The following is a 20,832-nucleotide window of genomic DNA, read 5'->3' as shown; positions in this document are numbered from 1 at the left end:
TAACATCTTATTTCTTTCAGCAAATGAACTTCAATACTCATTAGATTGAAATTGCATGTGTAACTAGTTTGCCATTCCGCAGTGGAAATGTTTAGATTTTGTATTTGTATAATCTACCTTCACGTATTGACACTACTGCTGATACTAGACAGCTAAAGAAAAATATTTCCACCAAATGACAAAGGCTCTCAGTAAAGGATACATCTCATTAGCGCACAAGAGAAGTCTAACCTTTCCCCGGTACCCCCTTCCATTTAAAAAACTCTCTGGTGCTCACTGACATGTGTGTCCTTTTTCAGGGCTTGTTTTTCCTCTCTCTCTCCCTCCTTTTTGCAGAAGAAAAAAATCTATGTTACCTCCTCTTTTCTATGAGTCTTTCACACAAGGGGAGCAGGCCTTGGCTCCTCAGAGCAATGCTTGGCAAACTCCAAGGCAGGAAACGCAGAAAGGAACGAGTCTGTCAGACTCATTTTCTTTTAGTTCAAATGTTTATTTCAGATTCTGGAGGAAGTAGAGTGGTTCCTTTCCATTTCCTTGTCTCTGGGACCCACGAGTTGGATGAAGCTTAGACATCCACGCCACACCTCAGAATGTGCCCACCATTACACTTAGACAGAAATGGAAAGTTATCTAAGGATCCCTAATATGAATGGAGCCAAATATATATATATATATCTCACTCTATGCCTTCCAACTAAAATTCGAGGATCTTCCCAGTACTGCCACCTTTGACTGATCCACGTCCAGTAGAATTTGAGCAGCTCACAGATAAGGACTATTTCATTTTTGCCTTTCAATACCTCCCAATCCCCCCTTCCCCCTCCCCACCCCCAGAAGCACAATTCCTAGTTCAGAAGGGGTGCTGGATAATGCTCCTTGAATGAGATTGAACTGAACTGAGTCCTCAAGTGGTATCGCTGCGGTTTATCAATGGAGTAATGGGGATTGATAAATGGCAACCCATGATCTTACTACAATGGACTACAACCAGGTCTTGAGGCCTAGGAGATAACTTCAAGTTGGCTTCTCCTATGTACCATATGATTATACCCTCACGGCTACTGCTCATTTGAGGAAGATTGATAAAAGGTGCCTGCCACAGTTGGAATTTTGGACTAAGCCATCTCAAAAATAATTACATTTTCCAGGCATCCCTGAACAACTGGGTCTGACACCAGGACATGGTTTCCATGGTCACACCTTGAATATGCTCATTTTATTGTTATTAGTGGCTTTTAAATTTGTAACTACTTTAACTTCCCCCACTCTATCTCCCTTCTGCCTTTTAAAAGACACAAACCAACTAAGGGCACTCTATACATAAGCTATGGTGTCTATATCAAGATTTTTACATCTTGACACAGCTCCTTTTTTCAATACCAAATTGGGAATGTTAGAACCCAAACTGGAGAACCTTCTGATGAGTTTACAACTAAACCCTAACAGATGGACCTGTCTTAAGCTGTAGGCATCAGGAATGAAGCCCAATTTTAGATAAAAATTACTTACTGAGAATATTTATAGATAGCAAACTCTTTGAGCACAAGAGACAGCCCTCCGAAATTTTAACACAGATTAATCTGTAGTTGTGCGATTGATAAAGAAGCCAACCGTTGCAGATGCATTAATTAATTTTGAGTAGGAGAGTTTCCAGGGCAAGGTGTTTGATCTAATAATTTTGAGCTTTTTTCCCCCAAGTAGTTACACTGGATGAAAATCTGACCCAAACAATCTAATCATCTGTTGGATAGTTTGAGTCATATGGGTATATAACATTCATGGTTCATTGTCAAGTGTTTGGTAAATTCTATGCAACCAGCTGATAGACTTCTTAAGCTGTCATAAACACACAGTGCAATTATCTAAGCCATTTCGGGGCATCCTGTCTGTATACATACATACACACATATATGCACTTAAATGCATGCATATGCATATATTATATATAATAAATATATGTACATGTACACTAACATTTGTGAAGATAGTAGTTTTCACTTTACTATACAGAGTAAGCTACTAAAATCTAATGTCCTTAAATGTGTCAGATATTCCTACAAATAAATATCCCAATTTTACATCATGCAAAATTGTTCATAACATTCTAACAAGAAGCAATATTTGATGTGATCCCAATATTAGGAACCAGTATGGTGTAGCAAAAGGCAGCATGGCCTCAGTGGAAGAACACCAGATTTAGATCTAGAAAATTCTGGGTAAGTTGGAGTCTCTGCTTTTCCTTCTACTAGCTGTGTGACCATGGGCCACTTCTCTGAGCCTCAATTTCTTTCTTTGTCAAATGAAGATATTGGCTCTACTTACCTCACAGTGTTGTTATGAAATTCAAACCAAAAGATGCATGCAAAAATACTTGACAAACTTACTATATGAGTAAATACAAGGTATAATCTCAGAGCCATCCTTTAAAAAAGGAATTCCTCTCATGTAGGAAACATTTAAACAAGGCATACCAATCATAGGCTATAAGAAAGTAACCCGAATTCATTTATTTAAAAAAATGAACATAAAAATATAAGAAGTAGGAGAAAAAGAAGGAGAAAGAATAGAAACCAAAGATAAAGAATGAAACATTGTAAAGGTCACAGTGAAAAAACATTTCTGTTTGAATATATTTCCATCAAAGTACGGTAGAAAGAAACTGCAGTCGTGTGCTTTTTGCACGCAGAATTGTATTGTATCAAATTTAAATTTGTTACAATTGTCATGTACATTAGTCTAGTGATAAGGAAAATGTAACTTAATATCTGATATAATGAAACAGCGACCACCATTAGCTTCCAGCCATATTAAAACCAGGCTGTTAGTGACATTGCTGGTGTCATGTGAAAACCTCAGATTCTGTTTGTCTTCTCTAGCCATCTTCGAGCAAATATATGACTATATCAAACAGAAGATCTTGAAGGAAGTCTCTGTGATGAGGTAATTTCGTTGCTCATTCACAGTGCCTTGCATTTGCTGTACTTAAAATAGACACTTGTACCAATGGTCTTTTTATTACCCGAAGGGGGAAAAAATCACATACACACCAGTCCTTTTTCTTTCTGCCCGCAAAGGGAAGCAACTCGATCCAGCGAGGGCTGAAACTTGAGTAGGTCACTGTACACCACGATAAAATTCCCTAATCCCTGAGCCAAATTTCCCTAAGGGGGCCCTCCTCCTGATCCTTCACTTTCCAAGCTGACTTTTCCATTCCCTCTCTCGTCTTTCCCTCTTTCATTTCCCCTACCTTAAAGCCTTGATATCTGATCCACTGTGGCTGCTCGGGTTACAGTTTTTACAGCTTAGGCTGTCTACTGCTGTATACATTCCTTTCTTTCTGCTCTGCCGTGATTACTTACCAGAGCTTATTTTACACTGGTCCAGATGAAAGCAGTTCAGATGAAGGGAAACACAGTCAGGCAGCTTGAGCATTACAGATATGAAACTCCACAAGGGCACATTGTGTTCTCTGTGACATTTTGTTGCACATATTTATACAGTATAACCAATTTGTTATGTTACTCCAGTCTTCTTTAGGTTTATGGGGGCTCTAAAAAAAGCCTCCCCGTGGGTTTTTATTAAAAGCAGTATTATTATCAGAGAGGACAAATAACACTTCTACCCTCTGTAAGGTTAATTTGTTATATCAGAGGGGTAAGTATTAAACAATACTATTTGAAATGAGATTTCATGGCTAACAGAAACGATTGGCACAGAGAAGGCATAAAAACTTCACCCAGGGCTCACTTATATTATTCCAGATCAAAGAGAAAAATACAGATCTCCAAGGTAATTGAATTATTAAACTGATGACTTTCCTTTGATTTACTGCTCTAGATTGAAATCTTGGGGGTTTGTAGCTTCGGCTAGCAATGATTTAAAAAAAAAAAGAAATTCTGTGCACCGAGGTTAATTCCAATACTTAGTCCTAAAGCATTAGTTTAAAATTGTGTAATTTTCCCCCTTCACACAATGTTGTTTTTGTTTCTTCCTCACTAGTTCAGACAAACATCTGTTATACTGTAGAAGAACAACTATCTCCCAAACCGCTGAGTGTGCCTGTAGCCAAAGTAAACAAAACAAATCCAGAGGATCCAGCACAGTCAGCCTTTATATCCAGCCAGGATAACATTTCACATGTTTTGATTAAAATTAGCTAATTTGTAATTCTAGAACCTACGAAACTTAAAAGCTGCAATCTATATAGATCACATTGAAAAAAATGTTTTAAAGGGGCAGGGCATAGTGTGATCTATTCTGCAAAGCTCTTCACCCCTCACTCTGCTATTCCCAATATAATATGAAATGGAAAAAGAAAGCTGGCAATTAGGACAAGAGGAGATGGAGAGGGATTTAGAATAGCAGTCTTATTTACTATGGGGTATCCGACTCCTGAAAGCCCCATCAAAAAACACCAACTTCTGATCTTTCAAAGAAACAACTGTCCATTCTTAGAATCATTGGTGATTTCCATGAAAAGCCATCCATTTCCAAGGCAGTTTCCCCTTATTATATCAAAACCACATACTTATTCCATCTATACATTCATTTCCCACCTTTCTAGACACTAAGTCCCTCACCCACAGATGAAGAAAATCCTAGCATTAAAATCCAGATGGGCACTGACATTTCAGGCAGGAAAGAAAGGGGAGAAAGATATCATGCAAACAATAAGCACATGTGTATGTAATATTTATTATATACATACAAGCAGCAAGGAATATGTGATAAAATGGAAGAGGGGGTCTGATAAAAAATTAAAATCCGCTAAGCTTGTCATAATAGAATACTAGTTTCTTTAAGTTGGGTTTTTCAAACATAAACTTAAACATCTGGTTCAACAAGGTGAATTAAAAGATTTTTTAAAGTGACCAAATGGGCCAGTTTAAAGTATTCTATGCAAGCAATGCCCTAGCAGATTCAAAGGGCTGGAAACTAAATTTTCTATTACCTATTACCTGTTTGTGACTCAGGAAAAAAAAAAAAAGACCGAAGGAAGGGGGGGGGGGGGAGAGGAAGCAACACCAGAACAGACGTGTAAAGTCAACAGAGAAAAAACTCTCATCTAGCCAAAAGCTGCAACCTCATGGAAAAAAAAAAAAGTCCTGAGCTGTGTTCTTGTGCAACCGCTAGAATCTGAACATCTGGAGTGCCAACCTTCTGCACAACCTCTGGAACACAGCTGGACTGGCAGGTCTTTATATCAGATAGGACACCGGGGCTACCCCCCTCTGAAACAATAAATACACTGCTGTCAAAAGCAGCCCCTTCAGACAGCTTTCTTTCAACAGGACTTACTCGGGTTTGATTAACTGTGAAGTGAAGCATGTAAGGGGGGGAAGCAAAAAAAAAAAAAAGGAGGTGGGGTAGAAAGGGAGTGAAAGAAAAGAGTCGGGGAGAGAGAAAACGGGGGAAAAGGGGAGTCCCTTAGAGTAGCATAAAAATTATGTGCGGTTCAGTCCATAACATTTCACTTTGACAATTTAATTATACCGTTGGAGCTGGCTATTTTAAAGGGGGGGGGGGGAGAAAGGAGCAAAAGAGGAAGGCGAAAGACAACGCTTTTCCAGAGGTGTCTGCCCCATCAAGGCAGCTCCCTAACTTTGGAGGGTTCCCAGGGAGAAAGGTTTTATCAGAAGGAACTGCACAAACGATTAGTCAAGCTTTCTTTATGCCCCACCCGTCCCCTATTCCCCTCCTCTTTTCCTGGATGTGTCCGTAACTCCCTGGGTTTTATTTGACTAAGTATTGTGTGTGAGGACTCTTCTCTTTCCTCTCTCTTTCCCTCTCTCTCTTTCCCCCTCTCTCCTTCTCTCCCTTCCTCTCCCTCTCCCTCTCTATGTCAGTCAAAGGAGTCGATTTGCAGGATTGAAGGCTGGGAGTTAGCCCCTATTTTCCACCCGGGAGGCGGAGCTGAGACATTCAGTGCATCCTACAGAAATTGACAAGCGATCCCTTAAAAAAAAAAAATCAATGCAACTGCGGGGGGGGGGGGGGGGGGGGAGAGGAAAAGAAAAAAAGAAAGCTTTACCCAGCCACTGGGGTTTATAAATACCTTCATTTCCTCATTGATCTCCCTTTTCACAGGGTGAGCCGGTTTCCTGCTCCTTTTATTTTCGGGAGGTCTCCCTTCTTTCTCCATTTCTGCCATGTTTTTGTGTCTGGTTTCTGGGGTGATGAAATGGCTGCTCCCGCCGCCGCCGCCTGCCTGGGTGCCTCGGCCGCGGCGGCCGCCGGTGCTGCCGGTGGCGGTAAAGGAAGAGGAGGAGGAGGAGGAAGAGGAGGAGGAGGAGGAAGAGGCAGAGGTGCCGGAGGTAGGGAAAGGGGATCAGGAGCTAGGGGAGCGGGAACTCTTCTAGCGGCAATAGACGTCAGTGACTGTCAGAGGGAAAGGGAGCTCTGGTAGTCTGGGGGATGCCGATGATGCAGCCGCCGGAGCCGCCGCCGCCTGTGAAGCTGCTGCTGTAGCTGCTGTTGCTGTAGCTGCTGTTGCTGTAGCTGCTGCTGCCGCTGCCGCCGCTGTTGCCGCTGCTGCTGCTGCCACCGCCACCGCTGTTGCTGCTGCTGCTGCCACCCCTGCCGCCACTGTTGCTGCTGCCGCCGCCGCTGCAGCCGCCGCCACCGGGCTGCATCCTCGATGCCCTGTGGAGTCGTCAGCCATGTTCCGTCTCTCTGTCTGTCTGCATGGGAGAAGGGGGACAGGGGCCAGAGAGGGAGACTGAGAGAGCGAGAGCGAGCTGCTCTGTGTGCGTGGATGTGGGGTCTATGCGTGTGTGCGCGCGCGCCCGTGCGCGCGCGCGCGTGTGTATATGTGCGTGTGAGAGTGTGTCTCTAGTGTGTGCCTGGCAAGAAGAGCGCGCCAGTCAGTGAGCCCGGTGCCTTCAGTGAACAGGGGGCGGGGTAGGGAGGGAGGGAGGGGGAGTAAGGGAAGGGAAAGGAATGGGGTGGGGGGATTCGGAAGGAGAAAAAAAGATGGGGGCGCTAGGACAGCCCCCCGGCTCAGGGAGCGGGCGGGGCTTCCGCCGTCACAGAAGACGCGGATGCTGCTCCGCTTCGCTCTGGCTTGGGCTGCGGGGGCTTCTTAGACTTGGCTATTCATCCTCTGCAGGGACTGGCAGGAGGCGGCTCGGCTCACCTCGCTCCTGCCTCCTATTCCTCCTCCTCCTATTCTTTCTCTTCCTCCTTGTTTCTCTTCTGCCCCCCATCCTCTGCCCTCACCATCCTCAGTGCCTTTCTTCCCCGTCGCTGCGCCCTTGCGATGTGTGTAACTAAATATCTATTTTATATTTATTAGGGTGGGGATCAGAATCCCCCGACATCTCACTGGAGGCGTCAGTCCTAAAGGCTGCTGTTGGAAATTAGGCGGGGTGACTGGGGAGGGGGCGAGGAGAGAAAGATAGGGAAAGGGGCTAGCAGAGACAGGGATGCCCGTCCGCTGATTACAACGGAGCTCTTTGGCAGCTCCGCCGGGAAGGCTGAACCAGCAACTCGCTAGAGCTGATGGTCCTAGGGTTCGAACGGCTTGAGGTCCTGGGAGGGCAATCAGTGCCCGCGGGTGGCGGCCTGTGGCTGCGCTTTTGTGATCCTCAGCGGGAACCCTCATAGTAGACACATCGGGGGCTTGATGACGCCCCTTGCAGAAGTCCTTGATCCCTTTTCTTCCCTTATCCCGCCGGAGACGCCTTCTCTCCCCGCCTCCTAGCACTAGGCTTTCCGCTTGGTTCCAAAGAAAGCTTTCTTTTCTGGGTCGCAGTCTTTCTGTCGACCCCATTAGGAAGTGGAGCATCTCTTCCTTCTAGCCCCCGCCCCTTTTCCTTTTTATTTTAAAGGGCAACAGCTCTCATCCCCTCAGTCCTATACAAAAAGTTAATCCCACCACCTCCTTGTGGCCCCACTCACTCACTCCACCCCCTGAATGTCTCCCGGGTTTCCCGGTTTCCGCGCCAACTAGTTTGCACTTGTGCTTTCTCAGAGTGAAGGCCACCGGATGATGTCCAGAGCTCCCCAGGATGGCCAGGAGAAACCCTCTCTCTCAGAACTCCAGAGTGGCCAGCGCCCACAGCCACACCCGCTAGAGTCCCACCCCGCCCCATTCTAGCCTGCCCCGCCCTCACTTCTAGCTGCCTCTTTCCTGGACTTCAAAACTCTTCTCCCTCCAAGAATCAAGAATCAATTTCTCTCTCTCTCTCTCTCTCTCTCTCTCTCTCTCTCTCTCTCTCTCTCTCTCTCTCTCTCTCTCTCTCTCTCTCTCTCTCTCTCTCTCTCTCTCTTTCTCCTCCTCTTTCCTCCTCCTCCTCCTCCTCCTCCTCCTCCTCCTCCTCCTCCTCCTCCTCCTCCTCCTCCTCCTCCTCCTCCTCCTCCTCCTCCTCCTCCTCCTCCTCCTCCTCCTCCTCCTCCTCCTCTTCTTCTTCTTCTTCTTCTTCTTCTTCTTCTTCTTCTTCTTCTTCTTCTTCTTCTTCTTCTTCTTCTTCTTCTTCTTCTTCTTCCTCCTCCTCCTCCTCCTCCTCTTCTGTCACCCACTCTCTTCTTTTTCTTTTTCTCTCTCCTCTCTCCCTCTTCCTCCCTCTTCCTCCTTCTCTCCTTCTCCCTCTCCTCTGTCTGAGTTACGAGGAATGAATGGTTCCATAGGAGTTAGGTAACACTAGAGAAGTTAAATTACAATGCACACTGACTGAAGAGATCCATGGGATATTCCTGGGCCCCGTACTTTCACATTCCGTGGCAGTTCATAATTACCTGATACAATACAATATGGGGGTGTCCATTGTTCTACTAGTCAAAATTGTAATTGTGAAGCAGTTTTCATTATGACTGGTGAAGCTTTAAATTACACTTTTTTGATACTTGAAAGATAAAATGTGTTTTGTGTAGGTATGAGTAGGCGCTCAATAAAAAATTTCTGTTTAGCCTGTCAAAGTTAAGTTCATTCTGCATTTTACAATGTCTCATTTGTATGTTTTATTTTATTTATGTATATGTGTGTATGTGTGTTTTTAGAGTTTAAAAATCACTGACATATGGGAGTGTAACCTGGGAAGATGGAACTGTACAATCTCTTCTCACTCCCTTTTTCTTTTATTCTTCACAAGCTCTGGCTGGAATAGTAGGAGAGCCCAAAGGGACCTCTCTGAGCCTGGCAGGTCTCTCCAAGCTGCCCCCAATCCCTTCAAGAATAAAATTGGAGAGAGAGAGAGAGAGAGAGAGAGAGAGAGAGAGAGAGAGAGAGAGAGAGAGAGAGAGAGAGAGAGAGAGAGAGAGAGAGAGAAAGAGAGAGAGAGAGAGTCTGGAATGATGCTAAATATCTTTTGAAAGGGGTCAGTAGTAAACATTTGCCCTGATGAAAAGTTGGAGAGCAATCAGGACCTCAGTCTGTTCAGCAAAAGAAGAAAAAAACAAAGGGAGAGGGGAAGATTTCTTATCCCAAGTTTTCTGGAGGAAGACAGCACATGTTAGTTAGAAGATCCATATTCAATAAGGAGTTTTATTAGAGCTCTCCAAACTTTCTGTGTAATTGCTGGGTTGGAGTCACTAGATCTGCACAAAAGTGTTGCCTCCTTTATCTCTGAAGGTTCAACCCCTTAGCCACAGAAACCAGATCTCCTTCCCATACCTTCGTAGTGAATGAAATTTTAATTTCTGCACAAACCGCCCTTGGTATAGTCATATGGGAGTGGAGAAGATGTGAACAGCTTGTTGAAGGTATATAACAACAAAAGACATTCCCTTAGAAAGGAGAAAGAGCAGAAAGGTAAATCATTTAAAAAATCTGAAATACATCCCAACACATCTGACAAATAATATGTGGGGTGAGATTTCATGTTTTGTGCTTCTGGTTGTGGTCTTGTGTGTGCATGTGGGAATTAGGGGTGGAGTGAGTGAATTTTTGTGGGTACCACTGATTTGGAGAAGTGGAAAATAGATTTTAAAGTATTTTTCAACATTCCAAACTATGGAAACATGTATTGTAAACTGTCCCCAAACATAGCTTTTTCTCTACTGGAAATATTTTTAAGGCCTCTCTGTTTCCTTTAGTGCCAGAACCATTACAATTGATTCACTGTTTTTCAGTGCATCTCATATAACAAGTTATATATCCCAAGTCTTCAGATACGGTTTCACAACTTATGAATAATAAAAAACCCGAGAAAAAGGTGAAATGTAGCCCAAAGTTATATTTGGATATAGATGACCTTCCTTTAAATAAAACTTTCTTTGAAATGACTCAACATTAAATCGTCGTCATCGTCATCATCACCATCACCATCACCTTACCTGTTCCTTTACAGGAAAACAGAGTAAAATAGGAAAGAGAGAAAATGGGAGGACATCATTTTAGAAACCAGGATTCAGTGCTTTTGGTGCTGACTCTCAGCTCTTAGTGAAATATATTTGAAGACTTATTGTCAAGCATAAATTTAAACATCAAGAACTGAAGAATCTTATTAGTTAATCTAGAATAAATAAAGTGCCTCGGAAGTCAAAGTGGAAAACTTTCTATCTGCATATCTGAATAATGTCAGTAGATATGCTTAAAACATCAAATTCCCTTCTGGTATGGTCTTTTATTTCATAAATTTATAATGTGAGTCAAATCACATGCCCTCAAAAACAATGGCATATCATCAAGACCAAAGATTCTTAACCTTTTTTGGTGTCCAAGATCCCACAGCCAACCTGGTGAAGTCCATTGAACCCTTTCTCAGAATAACATTCTTAAATGCATAAAACAAAAAATATATATGATTAAAAAGGAAGTGAATTCTGTTGAAATACATTTATTAAAATTCATTTTTAATTCACTGGTTTTTAATTCACAGGAACCCCTGAGTAGAAGATAGGACATTAGACTTGCATTCTGAAAGATGAGTTCGAAGCCCTCCTTAAACACTTGCCAGCCATGTGACTCTGATCAAGTCACTCAATCTTTTGTACCTTAGTTTCTTCACCTGTAACATAATAGGGTTGTATTCAATGGACACTAAGGATCCTTCCAGCTTTTATCTGTGTTCCTAGATTGCATACTCCATCAGAGAAGGGACTGTGTTTTATGTTTCTATGAATCACTGAATCTGAGGTACACAGCAAATCAGACTGATGGCTCTGAGCTGTTATCTGCTCTCATCCATGCCTCCTAACTCTATCCTTCTCACAGAGCTGGTGGGACTAAGAAGTTATTCAGGGATGCAGCTGGAGAGGAAAAATGAAGACAGGCTTCCAAATAACCTTAAAAAAGACTGAGGCTCCGGGCAGCTAGATGGCACAGTGGATAGAGCACCGGCCCTGGATTCAGGAGTACCTGAGTTCACATCTGGCCTCAGACACTTGACACTAGCTGGCTGTGTGACCCTGGGCAAGTCACTTGACCCCCATTGCCCTGCAAAAAAAAAATACTGAGGCTCTTATACATGCAATCAACCCATAAATCCCTTTTCCCTATTATAAAGGCAATATGGGTCTAGAACTATTCTGGTTTCCACATTCTTACCCATCCAATTTCTTTCTTTTATATTTCTTTTAACCTAATTTCACTAATATAAAAGTGTTGTTTATTGAGGTCACACAGTATATGAAATATTAAACTCCCAGAGATACCCCTGGGCTCCAAAGACCCTAGGGATTATAATGATTCTTTGTACCCTCTCCCACTGTACCTTACAGTGAATTATATAAAGACATCGAGTTAGTGTTTAATTAATTACTTTTTCAGTTAACCAAATGCACCAATTTTTAGATGAGCTGTCAATAACATTGGGCTGATTGAGCACCGATACAATTAACTATTGACTAGTGATATTACATTTAAGAGCTATGTTTTAAGTAATTTAAAAGGAAAATACAGTTGGCTGGACCTTAGAGTAAGTACATGAGGGACAATCTTGTAAAATGAGCTAACTTGGATCCAGATTTTAGTATCACTGAGTGACAAACTAAGGAGTTTGGCTTTTATTTGGGAGAAAATGTGGAATAATCAAATATTTTTGAGCAACGGGGAATGAGATGATCAGACTTTGCATCATTATAATGATCACTTCGATACTGGAAAGATTCTATGATTTTGTTAATGTTGGAATCCCCTCACCAAAGAAGATCACAATACTTCAAAGAGCACTCCAATATTTCAAACATCGTTGACTAAAAGAATGGTGGTACTACTGAATATAAGAATAGGTTCCAATAACCAAAAATAAAATTTCAGAACTCATTCTATCAAGTGATCTACAGTAGGATTAGTACTGTACAACTATGACATTGAAGCTATAGGTTAAGTCCAAACATTGGTATTCCTCACTTTTTAAAAAAGTATAATATGATAAAAATCCAAACTTCTGCACCAGATAAATTAGATTACTAGTAGATCTACTAAAAAGTCCTTCACATGTGAAAAGGATTTGTAACTGAGTTCCTTTAATGAGGTCCTGTATTACAGGTAAAATAAGGTTAAATTTTTTTTTTTAGTTTCTGGAACCTCAACTTTTCAGGAACACATTTATTACATAAATAAGGCACATCTGTAAGTTCAACAAAGGAGTCTTTTACAATTATAACTCAGTTCTTGTCCATCCAGGGCAAGAATTCTTAATCTTTTTTGTGTTATGAACTTCTGTGGGATTGTGGCGAAGATTATAGATCCTTTCTCAGAATATTTGTAAATCCACAAAATGAAACATGTATGATTTGAAAGGAAATGAATTATATTGAAAGTTATCTATCTATCTATTTAATTTCATGATCCCTGGTTAAGAATCACTGATTATAAGGAGAGGTCAATTCCCAATATTCAGCCAAAACATGTATCTCAGCTCTAAGCTAAATAGAAAAAAAAATCTGATCTAGAGTCTCCTAGTTCATAAGACTGGACATAAAGAAGCAAGTCATTGACTAGTGTATTATTTAGGACAGTCACTGAAGCAGACATTTGCTAAATGGTACCCCATTGCCCAATGCCTAAAAAATAGAAGAAGGCTATTTACAAATATTCACCCTAGGACCTTAATTTTTAATGAAGCAAGGAAATCGCACTAGAGAAAACTAAGTTTATTAATAATATAAACAAATGTTGGAATAGCCAGAACAATTATGTGATGTATATTCTCTCTCCACCCCCTCTCTGTCTTCTTCTCTCCCCCTCCCTCCCTTTCTCTCTCTCCTCCCTCCTTTCTTTCCTCTCCCTCTCTCCCTCCCTTTCTCTCCTCTCCCCCTCCCTCCCCATTCTCTCTCTCTTCCTTCTCTTTGCCTCTCCCCCTCCTTCTCTCTCCCCTCTCTTCTGTCTCTTTCTCTCTTCTCCTCTCCCCTCCCTCCCTTCCCCTCCCTATCTTCCCTCTCTCCATCTCTCTCCCCGCTCTCATACACACACACATGCACACAAGTTTCTTTTCTTGTTATATTTCCAATGAAATTTTCATAACATGAAACCAGTTAATGTGATGTGGTTATTTGTTAATGTAGTTGATAGAGATAGTCAAACCAGGTAGTTCAGACAAAAAAAATACCTCAAAGGCTGGTTTATCCTCTTTGATTGTCGCTTTTGATCAAGCTACACTTCATTTCGTGCTATGTAGATATAGTCTTAGTCTTAGCCCAGAATTATATGTACTTTAGATGTCACTAACCAAGTGACTTAGAAATTATTAAATCTGTGACAACCCAATTCTCTTAGACCTGGGGAAATAAAATGACACATTCCTTCTTTTTTAAAAAATGCATTGAAACATTTTGTTTTGACATAACAAACACTTTCCAACAAACCCCCAAACAAATCTGCCTTCAAATCACATTTCCCCCAAAAGAGTCAAGCAAAACCACTCAGATAGTACATGTCACCTTCCACTTTTGTAATTTTAGATTATTAACATAAAGGAAGAATTTGTCCTTTAACTGTGCTACTCACCCTGGGCACCAACACTGCCCATTTTATTTGTTCTGTGTCTTAGTGACCCTCAGCAGCATATTCCTTCTAGAGAATTCTAATACCAAGAAATATTAGAAAGGTAAAAATTTAATTATTCCTCCTCATTCTTCATCTTCCTCTTTCTCCCCTCCTTCCTCTTCTTTGCATCACATCCATACAATGTAAAAACATCTGTCACAAAACATCAACATCTTTAAATGTAATATTCTACATTCTTATACTTCCAAACTATGCACAACATTCAATAAATAATTACATGAAATTGATATCTATGTTTTGACCCACCTCCTTTGAGAAACATTAAGCACAATGAGGCATTTTTCAGTCACAGAAAATTTGTCTTCAATACGCTGTTGGGGCATAAGTTGCTTCTTTATTATGTCCCAGAGGGAGGATATTGAGTTGAAAAGATTCTGCACTCTAACTATGGAAAGATATTATACATTTCAGCCAAAGAATAAAATCTATGTGCATAAATTAAGGTTTCCATAATAGATGTTCGGACAAATTGTATGCCTTTATGCTGGTTTTAAAAAAATCCCACTGAAACTATTAAATCTGTGGTCCAGATGCCTGAAAGGATATCCTGAATGAACGAAAGTCATTCATTTTAGTGTGTAAAGTCAATGGGATTTTTGTTTACTATGGACTTTTCATTAATGTGAATGTTCTTCTTTGGGGAATGTTGATAAATTATATGGTGATTTACTCTGGTCTGACTTCAGAATTTGAACAATCATTTACATAACATTTCATATTTGGAAAGTAGCTGTAAGTATATTAGAGTAATTTCCAACAATGAGGAAATTTTGAATTGTATAGGCATTAAATCATACAGTTAAAATCCTGACTGACCTGGAAATTAATGCTAATGGACTTATTTGTAGTAGCTGAATATATGTGTGTGTGTGTGTATGTGTGTGTGTATATATATGTGTGTGTGTGTGTGTATGTATGTATATATATATATATATATATATATATATATATATATATATATATTACAGTCTGTTCAAACGGCTATCCAAAACGTTTCAAGAATAGTGCACTTGGAATTTCCTGGCTAAGAACAATTCTTTACAAATTCCATGATATTTCAATCTTTATTAAAAAAATTTTTAGAATATACTACTACCTTCATTATTTCTTTTTCAGTTAACCAACTACACTGATTTTTAGATGAACTGTCAATAATTAAGAGATAAAGTCTTTGGTACTTGCAAGTACCAAAAGCCCACTTTGCATTCTAGGATAGCATTTTACAACATCCCATCAATGAATTAACACTGCCCATTTCAAGTCTTGACTAAGATACAAAATACTAAGAAACCAAAGATTTTTCCTTCTTAAAACTTACTTAAAACTAACAACTAATAACTTAAAAACATTTTCCTCCTTTTTCTACTAGGGTACATCTTCCCCTACCCAAGACCACCACTTCCTTTCTGGTTGGTTCCAGGTCCCTACATCTTGAGCCACTGAGAACAAGTGAACTGAGACTGCAGAAGACAGGATAATCTGGTATGTAGAGTGCTTAGAATTTCCCCTGCCCCACAGTATAGTCTGGGTTGGGAAACACTATTCTTGAAGTTTATCTCACTCCTATTGACCTAAGCCCCCATATAGAAATCCAGGAATATCTCCCCACTGATCATGGAAGAAGAAGGTTTCTAAGAGTTCCCCACACTTGGTACATAGGCCAAAAAATTGCAAAAATATATATGAAAAGAAAATGAAAAATAGCTTATGGTAACAGCAAACTCCAAAATGAATATTTCTCAGAGTCATTTATAGTTAGAACATAGACTCCAGAACTCTTCAATGCCCCTAGGTTGTGGGGTGGTGGGAACAATCATAGCAATTATACAAATAAGGCTTGGGCCCTATCTAGGACATTTTCTACCAATGGATGGAGCAGAAATCCTAAATCAAATTCCTCCCTTGCCTAGATTGTAAGTCCCCTGAGGTCAGGGACTGTTTCACTTTGTGTTTGGATCTTCAAGGCCTGGCACAGTGCCTAGCATATAGTAGGTATTAATAAGTTGATTGATTGTAACAGAATAACCAAGTAAATAATAGAGAAAAATCAAACAATAGGCTCCTACTTAGCAGATCCCTTACACACAAAAAATATTATCTTTCATTGATCTTCACAATGGCTGGAAAGACAACACTCAAAAGGCAACTTGTGCTGTGAGGTTAATTACCTTCATGGGTAGAGTTCCTTCCTCCAGCAACCTTCTATTCCTCACTGATATTCCTCTCAGTATGGTCCTGTAGTTCCTTTTATGATACCATTCCATTCCACTTTGGCAATCATCATTATCCATATAGCAAACTGCCTTCTTATGTTGTACTCTTCCTCCTCAACTGCTTTTTGTTGTTTCTCTGCCAAACTCCTATTGCCATCTTCTGGAGCTACAATTCTAGTCATCTTTTGCTGTGTTTTATTCTTCCAAGGGGAAGTATTATTATTTCTCTATGGTGAAAATAGGTTGGGCCAACATGTTAGGGACCAATTGACATATTTTTTATTCTTTGATTAAAAATTCTTCAACATAGGGGTGGCTAGGTGGTGCAGTGGATAGAGCACTGGCCCTGGATTCAGGAGTATCTGAGTTCAAATCCGGCCTCAGATACTTGACACTTACTAGCTGTGTGACTCTGGGCAAGTCACTTAACCCCAACTGGCTCACAAAAAAAAAATTCTTCAACATAAGGGTCACTTTAGGCAGCTATTAAGAACATTTTTGCTCACCTCCTCTCCACCCTCCCCCTTTCCTAAACAAGAAGTCCTATAATTCACATGTGGCTTAGAACTAGCAAATTCCAGGGCAGCTAGATGGCACAGTGGATAGAGCACCGGCCCTGGATTCAGGAGGACCTGAGTTCAAATCTGGACTCAGACACTTAACACTTACTAGCAACCCTGGGCAAGTCACTTAACCCCAATTGCCTTACTAAAAAAAAAAAAAAAAGAACGAGCAAATTCCTATCCGTTCCTACCATGACAGGTGTCTAGTGCCAAGGTCATGAAAATTGCCTTAAAGCTATGATAAGCCTCAATTTAGCAACCCTGAGGGTGGGGGGAATGAAGGGAAGAGGCACAACTGAAGACATTTGCCTTCCATTTCTACCACTTGTCCTCTTTATATATACAAAGATAAATAATAGTATAAGGTGGCACAGTCCTACCATGAAATCTTCTCATACTAGGAACCTTAGAAAATTTCTTTTAGATGTAGCACCCAAGGTAATGTTGTCTCCACATAGCTACCTCCCATGCAAAAGAATGAGGTGGTAAGGTTATACCTATAGCTAAAGCTGCCCATCAAGCCGATGGGAGGGACTCTGCTACCCTATCCTCTTTCCATTTAAAGCCTACAGGTGTTTAACTGCTTGATCAATAGATAGATTTCCGTTATTCTGATGTTGTTCCAATGCTATTCCTTTAATCTTCCTTGTCTCCAATGATCAGCTGAATGTTTAAACTTCAGCCTTAATTTTGTTTCCCCCTCTGTGGAACAAGTTTGATATTTATACTAATAAGTAAAGCTGGGACTTGAATTCAGAGTTCTTACTCCTGGTTTTAGTCTGACTCCAAAGCACCATGGTTTTTCTCTCTATTCCTAAACATTTGTACAATAGGATTCCAGGATAGCAAGCATAACAATCTTTGATAGTTTAACTACCTTCAAGAATGTCACAGTCATCATCCTGCATTAAAATTATGATTATATATGTAGCAAGGGTTAGACTGGACCATATTTCATGAAGAATGCATTGGAGTGGACCTAAAGGGGAAGCCATGGCAAAAAATTGTATGAACTGATGCAAAATGAAATGAGCAGAACCAGGAAAACATTGTACACAGTAACAGCAACACTGTGTGATGATCACCTATGAATGACTTACCTCTTCTCAGCAATATAATGATTCAAGACAATTACAAAGGACTCATGATGGAAAATGCTATCCATATCCAAATAAAAAACAGATGGACTCTGAATACAGATCAAAACATACTATTTTCACTTACTTTATTTTTATGGGTTTTTTCCTTTTGGTCTATTTTTTCTTTCATAATTGTGACTAATATGGAAATATGTTTTCTGTGATTATATGCATATAACCTATATCAAATTGCTTATCATTTTAGGAAGAGGAGAAAAGAGAGGAAAGGAGAAAAAACTAGAACTCAAAATCTTGTTAAAAATTAATGCTAAAAATTGTCTTTACGTATAATTGAAAAAATAAAAGACTACTTAAGAAAAATTAAGGGGCCACATGTGGATAAAGCATCGGTCCTGGATTCAGGAGGACCTGAGTTCAAAACCGACTTCAGACGCTTGACACTTAGTAGCTGTGTGAACCTGGGCAAGTCACTTAACCCTCATTGCCTCACAAAAAAAAAGGAGGGGGGGGCAGAGAAACACACACACACACACACACACACACACACACAGGACCCATGTGCTCAGGAATATCTGGTAGCTGATGGCTTGGGATACAAGGCAGCTGCTGCCTCTCCTCCCAACCACAGTAGTCCTCACTGAAAAGCCAAAAACCATTAAAGAAGATGCATACAAATGGGGCCAAATGGGGGCAGCTAGGTGGCACAGTGGATAGAGCACCGGCCCTGAAGTCAGGAGGACCTGAGTTCAAATCTGGCCTCAGATACTTAACCCTTACTAGCTGTGTGACCCTAGGCAAGTCACGTAACCCCAATTGCCTCACACACAAAAATTCTAAATAAACAAATGGGGCCAAAGGATGGGCATATTGACCCTTTTGTTTGTAAACAGCTCCAACTCCTCAGCCAGTTAGAAGACTATTCTTGACCACACAGTACAAATCTTATATTAATAATGGATGACAAGAAGCAGAGTTTATCCCTGCCATCTCTGAAGTACAGAAGCAGGCCTAGCCCAAGCTTCCATGCACTTGACTGGAATATTGGAACAACAACTGAGTATGCTTAAGTATATATGGGAGGTAGAGGGTACAAAAAGAATTAGCTTTTTTTTTTTTTTGCATGGAAGAAAAAATACCTATATCTTATCTACCTTGTAAATGAATACCTTTCTCAACTCTTTTATGGACTAGACTTCAGTCTGTTTTTTTGGTTTTTTGCAGGGCAATGGGGGTTAAGTGACTTGCCCAGGGTCACACAGCTAGTAAGTGTCAAGTATCTGAGGCCGGATTTGAACTCAGGTACTCCTGAATCCAGGGCTGGTGCTTTATCCACTGTACCACCTAGCTGCCCCCTAGACTTCAGTCTAAGGAGGCAGCTAGATGGCTCAGTGGATAGTGCCCTGGGCCTAGATTCAGGAAGACCTAAGTTCAAAGCTTGCCTCAGATACTTCCTAGCTCTGTGACACTGGGCAAGTGACTTAATCCCTGTTTGCCTTAATCCACTAGAAAAGGACGTGGTAAACCACACCAGTGTCTTTGCCAAGAAAACCCCATCTACAGTATGGTCCACAGGGTCACAAAGAGCTGAACACAACTGAACAACAAGATTTGAATGAAACCTAAGCTAAAGTTCTGCTGAGGAGATATAAAAACAAGAAAACAAAAAAAAAAAGGCCTGATCCTTTTCTTTAGAGTCCAGGTTTGCCCAGGATTTAAGCTAGTCAGTGAGAGCCCAGAGTTGGGGTCCATAGTTGGAGAGGGCAACATCCCCAGGACCATTGGTTCTATTGTTAGACATAATATCTTAAATACAGAAGGAGAAAGTATAAGGGACTATGTGAAATGTATGTGGACCCTACATTGTACTGACATGAGTTTATCTTCTTTTTTTGTATCTTTCTCGTAATATAGAATGGAGAATGGGAGGGAAGGTGTCTAAGTGAAGTTTCTTAAACTTGAACCATAACAGTGTTTATCATTACTGATTTTATAATAAATATAGTAAATAGAAAGAATGATGGAGTTGGAATCAAAGGACTTCATTCAAGTTCTGACATTGTGTGACCATAAAAATGTCACTGAGCTTCTCCCAGCCTTAGTTTAATCACCTACAAAATGGGATGATACCTGCACAGCCTATCTCACAGGCTGATAAGGAAAGCATCTTGTGCACTGCAAAGTACTATATAAACTGAGCTATGATTATTCATCCGAAAAAAAATTACCAGATTATCACTAAATAATAGAAACAGTGGAGAAGGGAAAAACAAAGCTGGATCTAATAATATAAGATTCAGTAATAAATGAGACACTAAGAGTTCTGGGTTTTCTTTCATGATTCATTTTTCACTAGTGACTAGTCTTTGACTAGAAATGTAACCTTGCTATGATTCAACATCGCCACCTGCAAAATTAAATGGTTACACTGTCTAATCTCAAAGGATATTTGGAAGATGAATAAAGCAATGGCTATAAATATCTATAACTTCCTCCACTGGAGAAACTACGGAAATATCAATGTAATTTTCTGTTTTAAAGCAAATGAAAAAGTAGGAAAAGAAACAAGAAAACCCTCAATGGATTTTGGTTCTTGTTCTTTGAAACCCAACTATGGGATATAAAAAGGCTTTCATGAAAAGTTATATGCCTAGAAATCAAATTCTTATTTCAAGATGTATTTGCTACATACTATAAATTATATACTATGCTATAGGAAATAGAAAAGCATAGAAGCACAATAAGAATACTTACTATCTTCCCAGAATTATGTTAAGTGCTAGGGATACAAATAGAAAATTAAGACAGCCCCTGCTTTAAAGAAACACATTCTCATTATGGGTGACAACATGTAGAAGATTCATGTTCATGTTTAGTTCACACCAAATAGAAAAGCCAGGTAGTACATAGGAAGAGAGATTAGCAGTGAAGATGGTAAGACTGAGAGGATCTTGGGAGAGCAATAGCAGGGCAAATGGTAGATTCCCCTATCAAACGAATTGTGTATTCAA

The 20,832-nt window shown here is 40.5% G+C and overlaps 1 protein-coding gene across 2 annotated transcripts in view; it reads right to left on the bottom strand.

Moving 5' to 3' along the window:
* Positions 1–6,182, bottom strand: part of LOC122754436 (sine oculis binding protein homolog) — a 233,796-nt gene extending 227,614 nt beyond the window's left edge. For both annotated transcript variants that reach the window (XM_044002848.1, XM_044002849.1), the window contains exon 1: positions 6,056–6,182. In XM_044002848.1, coding sequence (XP_043858783.1) covers positions 6,056–6,151 — 96 coding nt within the window. In that variant the 5' untranslated portion in view covers positions 6,152–6,182. The remainder of the gene's footprint in view (positions 1–6,055) is intronic.
* Positions 6,183–20,832: the final 14,650 nt, after the last annotated feature.

Source organism: Dromiciops gliroides, chromosome 4 (assembly GCF_019393635.1).
Source record: "Dromiciops gliroides isolate mDroGli1 chromosome 4, mDroGli1.pri, whole genome shotgun sequence".
In the NCBI taxonomy this organism is placed as follows: Eukaryota; Metazoa; Chordata; class Mammalia; order Microbiotheria; family Microbiotheriidae; genus Dromiciops; species Dromiciops gliroides.
The sequence above is the reverse complement of the archived record's forward strand: the minus strand, read 5'-3'. Positions and strand labels throughout refer to the sequence as shown.